This window comes from Bombus bifarius, unplaced genomic scaffold (assembly GCF_011952205.1).
Source record: "Bombus bifarius isolate JDL3187 unplaced genomic scaffold, Bbif_JDL3187 scf7180000008815_frag, whole genome shotgun sequence".
Taxonomy (NCBI): Eukaryota; Metazoa; Arthropoda; class Insecta; order Hymenoptera; family Apidae; genus Bombus; species Bombus bifarius.
Genome location: NW_022884833.1, coordinates 1 through 7,500, shown reverse-complemented (window position 1 = coordinate 7,500; position 7,500 = coordinate 1). Strand labels below are relative to the sequence as shown.

At 64.2% G+C, this 7,500-nt stretch overlaps 1 protein-coding gene across 1 annotated transcript; it reads left to right on the top strand.

Annotated features, from left to right (window-relative positions):
- The first annotated feature begins 1,003 nt into the window (after positions 1-1,003).
- Positions 1,004-6,358, top strand: LOC117213377. Its single transcript, XM_033458728.1, has 2 exons — positions 1,004-3,118; positions 3,194-6,358. Exons 1-2 carry the CDS (start codon positions 1,004-1,006, stop codon positions 6,356-6,358), a joined length of 5,280 nt encoding a protein of 1,759 aa, XP_033314619.1.
- Positions 6,359-7,500: the final 1,142 nt, after the last annotated feature.

Below are 7,500 nucleotides of genomic sequence, written 5' to 3'. Positions count from 1 at the left end.
GGTAGACTTCCCTCTTTGCTCGTGTGAGCTCAGGCGTCCACCATGGCACCGATCTGTGATACCATTTTTTCCTCGGAATGGCGGCATCGCAGGCTCTTCTGAGGACTTCCTGCATCTGCTCGGCCATTCGTTCAACCTCGTTCGGCTGCCGGGGGTTTGTCTCTCGGAGTGTCGCCTTTTCCTCTATGATCACTCTTTGAAAGACCTCCCAGTTGGCGTGCCGAGTGTTGTATCTTCTTTCCTGAAGCTGCGGCGGAGTACTCCCCTCGTTAAAATCAAGACGGGTTAGGTTGGGGTTAGGTTGGGGTTAGGTTAGGTTGGGGTTAGGTTGGGTTAGGTTGGGGTTAGGTTGGGGTTAGGTTGGGGTTAGGTTGGGGTTAGGTTGGGGTTAGGTTGGTTGGTTAGGTTAGGTTGGGGTTGGAGTTCCAATATGGCGGCAAGTAGGACGGACACGTGCGCGTCGCTCCGTATTCCGTGACCGAAATATGTGGAAAAATCGAAGAGTGCAGTGGAAGGATTAGGGTGAAAGTGAAGTGCTAGTGGTGAGGAATAGGCGTGTGCAAAAAGTTTGGTGGAAATCGATGAATTAAAACTGTTATTAGAGTTAAAAGTGTCGGTGTTGCCACGAGGGAAGAGGCAGCCATCTTGGCGGCCATCTTGGCGGCCAGCGTAGTGACGCGCGACGCGGACGCGTGACGGCGTCTCGCGGGAGGCCAGTGAACTACAGTGTAGTGCTAGTGCGGTAGTTGCGAGAACTACGTTACCGACGGCGGAACAAGTTACCGACGTCGGAACTAGTTACCGAAGGTGGAACGAGTTACCCACGGTGGAAGTAGTTACCCGCGGTGGAACAGACCACTTACCTTACCATCTCGCGCGGCACACCTGTCGCCCTGGTCCGCATTCGACAGGGGCAGCGCGCGAAAGAGCGAGTGGCTCCAGGACGGAGATTTTGTCGATTACATTGGCGAAGACAAAAGAACAAACAAACAAACAAAGAAATATGGACATGGAGAAAATAAATGACAACGTTTACGGTGCAGGGGAGGGATACCCCAGTACCGGCGCAGTCGTGGGTAGTAAAGTGGGCCCCGCTGCGTCGATATCTCGCGACCACGGCCGTTCGGGGGTGGACCGTCAGGCCCCCGGACGCGTTACTACGACTGGCGACGGAACAGCAGGAGAGAGGAGGAGGATAACCACGGGAGGACATCCAGAGGATGACAGGACGGAGACCGCGGAGGAGCCTCCGAGGAAGGCGACGAGACGTTCGCTGAGATCCGCGAACAGGTCCGAGTACGTTTTTCTCGCGCCGGCCACGATGGACGACGGTACGTCACCGGTGGCGGGGGGATCGCGGGGGCGGGCGAGGTCCGACGACGAGGAGTCGGTCGCCTCGTTCGCCTCGCGTTCGTCGCTGGCTTCGATGGCGTCCAGGGGCAAGAGGAAGAGAACAGGAGCCACGACGACACCGGAGGTGTCGGAGGAGTTGGAGGTGCAGATGAAGACGAGCTCCCCGGCGGAAATCAGCGCGGGCTTGACGATGCACGTGTCGGAGATAATGCACGTCGCGACGACGTCGTCGAACTTGAAGGGGACCTACATCAGATCCCTTAAAAACGCGGCGAGCTATATCACCGCCGCGTGGAACGAGGAATCTTCAAGGAGGGCGAGGCCAGCGCGAGGCGCCGGCGACGACGTGGACGCGAGGCTGTCCATGCTGGAGGGGGAGAACGCGGCCCTCCGCCAGGAACTGAGGAGACTGGCCGCCCACGTCAACGAGTGCCCGCGATGCGCCGGCGCGGCGCCCGAATACGTCCGCCCGCCGTGGGAAGGCGGAAACGACAGGACGCGGCTGGACGCCCTGGAAAGAGCGGTCCGAGAACTGGGTCCCTCCATTCTCAGGACAATCGAGGAACGATTCGGGGATGCACGACGGCAACGCACCCCCGTAGGACGACCCAGCGGGGACCGCCCCGCCGACCCTCCCGCGGCCCAGCCGACGCCGACCCGAAGGGAACGGGAGGACGGCGGATGGGAGCTGGTGGAGACGAAAAAGAAGCGGAGGAGAAACAAGAAGACGGCGAACGGGAAGAAGGCAGCCGTCGCCGCCGCCACCGGAGCAGAGGCGGCGAGGAAAGGATCGACCGCGCCACCACCGACGCGGGTACCGCGGCAGCAGCAACCCCAGCCCGGCGGCACGACGGCCGCACCGAAGGCGAGCGCCCCCGCGACGCAGAGAGGACCACCGCGGACACCCAAGGTGGTCACCCCCCCTCGCGCACCGCGAACATCCGCGGTGACCCTGACGTTGAACGAGGGAGCGAGGATGTCGTACGCCGACGTCCTGGAAGCGGCGAGGACGAGGATTCCACTATCGGAGCTTGGCACGGAGCGCCTGGAGATGAAGAAGGCGATGACGGGCGCCATTATAATTCAAGTCCCCGGTGACAAGGACAGGGGAAAGGCGACGCTACTGGCGTCGCGGCTGGCCGAGACCCTGGACCCGACGGCGGTGAGAATCGCCACACCGACCAGGATGGCGGAGTTACGCGTGACCGGGATAGACATCTCGGTCAAGAAGGAGGAGCTGCGAAGAGCACTGGCCTTGGCGGCGGGATGCGGCAGCGCAGAGGTGCAGGTGGGCGAGATCGGCGCCACCAGAGGCGGCCTCGGGTCTGCATGGATCAAGTGCCCGGCGGCAGCAGCCCGCAAGCTGGCCCAGGCGGAGAAGATAGCCCTGGGCTGGTCAACGGCGAGGATAAGGGCCGTGCCGAAGCGCCCGTTGCAGTGCTTCAGGTGCCTGGAGCTGGGGCACGTGCGCGCCACTTGCGTTTCCGGCGAAGACCGTGGACACCTGTGCTACAGGTGCGGCGGGAGCGGACACCGCGCCAGAGGCTGTCCGGCCTCCGCTCCCAAATGTCCGCTTTGCGAGTCGCTCGGGGCACCCGCGAATCACAGGATGGGTGGAGATGCATGCAACCCCCCTAAGGTCAAGAGGAGGAGACCCATCCGCCAACCAGCAGCGGTAGCAGCAGCAGCAGTCGCCGCGGCAGGGACACCAGGAAGCGCCGCCGAATCAGCAGCAGCGGCGGATGGCCGGGAGGAGGCCATGGAGGTGACGGCATAGTTCAAGCGCCTGCTGCAATGCAATCTCGGTAGGTCGAGAAGAGCGCAAGACCTGCTCTTCCAGACCATCCGGGAGAACGAGGTGGCCCTAGCGGCGGTGGCGGAACCGCATCGTATACCCGACTCGCCCAACTGGATCGGGGACCTGGACGGATCCGCCGGGATAACGTGGACGTCGGCCTCGTGCTTCTTACTGGACCGTGGCAGCGGCTTCGTCGCGGTCGAGTGGCTGGGAGCGGCGGTGGTGGCGGTGTACGTCTCTCCGAACATCGACCTGGCCGCGTACGGGGACTTCCTGGACCGAGTCGGCGAGTGCATCGGAAGATGCCTCCCCCGCCAGGTGCTCGTGCTGGGGGACTTCAACGCCCACTCGACGCAATGGGGAAACCCAAGGACCAACTCCCGTGGAAGGATGCTCACCGACTGGGCAGCGAGTCTGGGGCTCCTGCTGGCGAACAGGGGCTCGGCGAGCACCTGCGTGGCGTGGAGAGGATCCTCCGTGGTGGACATCACGTGGGCTACCCCGGAGTTGCTCAGGCGAATCCGCGACTGGAGAGTGGCCGAGGGGGTGGAAACGCTGTCCGACCACCTCTACATTCTGATGGAGGTGACCCTGGGGACCGAGGACGACGCCGGGAGAAGACGACGAGGACCGAGAGAGAACCGTCGCCGCCCGCCGCCGCCGCCGCGATGGCGCCTGAAGGAGATGGACAAGGAGATGTTGCGGGCGGCCACGACCGTGTCCGCCTGGAGCTGGGACGCCCGACGGACGACCGAGCGAGGAAGTATCGACGAGGAGGCGGAGGAGCTCCGAAGATACATGACCGCGGCGTGCGACGCCTCGATGCCGCGCTCCGTCCCGGGGGGTGGACGAGACCAGGGAACGTACTGGTGGACCCCGGAGATCGCCGAGATGCGAGAGAACTGCGTGCGTGCCCGCAGAAGATTTCTAAGGGCCCGTCGTCGCAGACTGACGCGCGACGAGGAGGAGATTTCCCGCTTCTACGAGGAGTACAGAGAGGCGAGACGGACTCTTCAGCGGGAGATCAAGACCGCGAAATCTCGGTGCTGGACGGAGCTGATCGAGGAAGTGGAATCCGACCCGTGGGGACGGCCGTACAAAGTGGTCACCAAGAAGCTACGACCTTCGGCGCCCCCGCTGACCTCGGACATGGACCCGACGCTGTTGGACAACGTGATCGGGACGCTGTTCCCGCCGGAAGACAGGGACGCGAGCCGACCGGCGCCATCCTCCCCCTCCGCCGACGACGACGACGAGGAGGCGGCGACGACGACCGCGACGGGATGGAGCGAGGAGCTGCGAGTCAGCGACGAGGAACTCTTCGAAGCAGCCAGGAGGACGGCGTCCCGCGACGTGGCGCCAGGCCCCGACGGAATACCGGGCCGAGCGTGGGCGGAGTCGATCGTCACCATGGCTCCACGCCTGCGACACCTGTTCGACAGATGCCTGGAGGAGGGCGCCTACCCCCGGACATGGCGGACGGCCAGGCTGGTGCTGTTACGGAAGGAGGGCCGCCCGCCGGACTCGCCGTCCGCGTACCGGCCGATATGCCTGCTGGACGAGGTGGGCAAGATGCTGGAGAGGATCGTCGCCGCCCGGCTGGAGGCTCACATGACCCGGAGGACGCCCGGATGGCACGACAGCCAGTACGGATTCCGCCGCGGCCGCTCGACCGTGGACGCGGTGAAGAGGCTGAGGACCATGGCCGAGGACAAGGTCTCCAGAGAAGGGGTGGCGGTGGCGGTGTCGCTCGACGTCACGAACGCCTTCAACTCCATCCCCTGGGCCAGGATCGTGGAAGCCCTGCGACACTTTGACGTTCCGGCGTACCTGGTGGGGATCGTCCGCGCGTACCTTTCCGACAGATACATCGTCTACGCCGGAAGGGACGGGGAAGAAAGAAGACGGATCGAGCGCGGCGTTCCGCAGGGGTCGGTGCTGGGTCCGATACTCTGGATCACGGCCTACGACTCGGTCCTCCGATGTCCGATGCCCCCCGGGGCTGGAATGGTGTGCTACGCCGACGACACCCTGGTCCTGGCCGGGGGACGATGGTGGCAGGACACGGCGAACCGCACGGAAGACGCCGTGGCGTGCGCGATGGGCGCCATTCGGAGGCTCGGCCTGACGGTGTCGCCGGCCAAGTCCGAGGCGCTGTGGTTCTTCGACCAGCGACGAAGAGGAACGCCTCCCACAGGATCGACGGTGAACATCGGCGGAGAAGAGGTCCCGGTGAGACGCCAGATGAGGTACCTGGGTCTCACGATCGACAGCGGATGGACCTTCGGACCGCACTTCGAGCAACTGGTCCCGAAGGCGACGGCCGCGGCCAACGCCCTGTGCGGCCTCCTACCGAACATCGGCGGAGCAGGATCGAGAGTACGCCGACTCTACGAGGGAGTAGTCCGGTCCCGAGTTCTCTACGGGGCACCCGTCTGGGCCAGAAGCCTGGCGACCAGTCGCCGCAGCCTGACCTTGCTGCGGAGGCTGCAGAGGACGACCGCTATCCGCATCGCGAGAGGCTACAGGACGACATCGTACGCGTCGGCGACCGTGCTAGCGGCGTCCCCGCCGTTCGAGCTGCAAGCCCTGGCGCTCGAACGCGTATACGAACACCAAAGGAGGAACCCGACGCCATCCACCTCTGGCCAGCCGGCCTCGAACATCCGGGAGGAGGCGAAGAAGGAGGTCTGGGAACGATGGCGCTCGCAGCTGATCCAGGAGGACGCCGTGCGGCCGCACCGGGCCGTTCGCGCCGTGCTTCCCAACTGGGAGACGTGGAGGGATCGAGGCGGAGCACCGCTGACCTTCAGGATGACGCAGCTGCTCACCGGCCACGGAGTATTCGGCGAGTACCTGCTAAGGATTCGGCGAGAGGCGACGTCCGTCTGCCACCACTGCGAGGAAGAGGAGGACACGGCGCAGCACACGCTGGAGTTTTGTCCGGCGTGGGCGGAACCACGACGCGTCCTACGGCTCGAAATCGGCGAGAGCTTAGCCCCAGAAGCGGTCGTCGCGGCCATGCTCAGAGGGCGCCAGGAGTACGCCGCTGTCCGCACCTACTGCGAGCATGTGATGCTGGCGAAGGAGCGGGCGGAAAGGATAAGGGAACGAGCTCGCGACCCGTCCAGGACATCGCAGCGCCCTAGGAATACCGCGCGCCACAGGGGCGCGACGCCACCACCGGCGCCGCCGCGCCCGCCGTAGCAGCGCGTGGAAACCAGGAAGGGGCTTCAGGGGACGGGGTCCCAGGACGAAGCAGCAGGAGCGAGGCGCTAGGGGGCGTGGTCCCCCCCTAGCGGTCCAAGAAGAACAGGACGCCTCCCTTCGACGAAAGGAGAGATAGACGCCCGGGGGTAACCGGTAGTAATTCGGGAGAGATCCCGGGTGCATCTCGACTCAGGCGTCAGGACAGGCCACCGTGGAGTTTTAGTCGGTAAGAGTCCGACACTACCCGCTAGCGGGTGTCCATGAGGATTTCTCCACGTAAAAAAAAAAAAAAAAAAGGTTGGGGTTAGGTTGGGGTTAGGTTGGGGTTAGGTTAGGTTGGGGTTAGGTTGGGGTTAGGTTGGGGTTAGGTTGGGGTTAGGTTGGGTTAGGTTGGGGTTAGGTTGGGGTTAGGTTGGGGTTAGGTTGGGGTTAGGTTGGGGAGCACGAGGCGGGCATGGGTTCCCGGGGCATAGGACCATGCCCTGGGAAACCCCGATGGATCTGATGTTCTCGTACAGTCGGGTGGCGGCCGATCGGTGCCCTTGGCACCCGTCGGTTCGCCGATCCGGTGCGGAGAACTTCGGAGAAGTTGGCGGGCCCATGCCTGTCAAGACCACTCACCTCACCTTCTCGCGGGGCTCCCTGTCGCCCTGCACCGGCTTCGACCGGGGCAGGGGGCGAAAGAGTGAGTGGCACCAGGACGGAGACTTCGACGACGACCTTGGCGAAAAACAAACAAAAAACATGGAAATGGAGAACAGAAACGACAACGTTTACGGTGCAGGGGAGGGATACCCCAGTACCGGCGCAGTCGTGGGTAGTGAAGTGGGCCCCGCTGCGTCGATATCTCGCGACCACGGCCGTCCGAGGGTGGACCGTCAGGCCCCCGGACGCGTTTATACGACTGGCGACGGAACAGCAGGAGAGAGGAGGAGGATAACCACAGGAGGACATCCAGAGGATGACAGGAGGGAGACCGCGGAGGAGCCTCCGAGGAAGGCGACGAGACGTTCGCCGAGAGCCGCGAACAGGTCCGAGTACGTTTTTCTCGCGCCGACCACGATGGACGACGGTACGACACCGTTGGCGGGGGGATCGCGGGGGCGGGCGAGGTCCGACGACGAGGAGTCGGTCGCCTC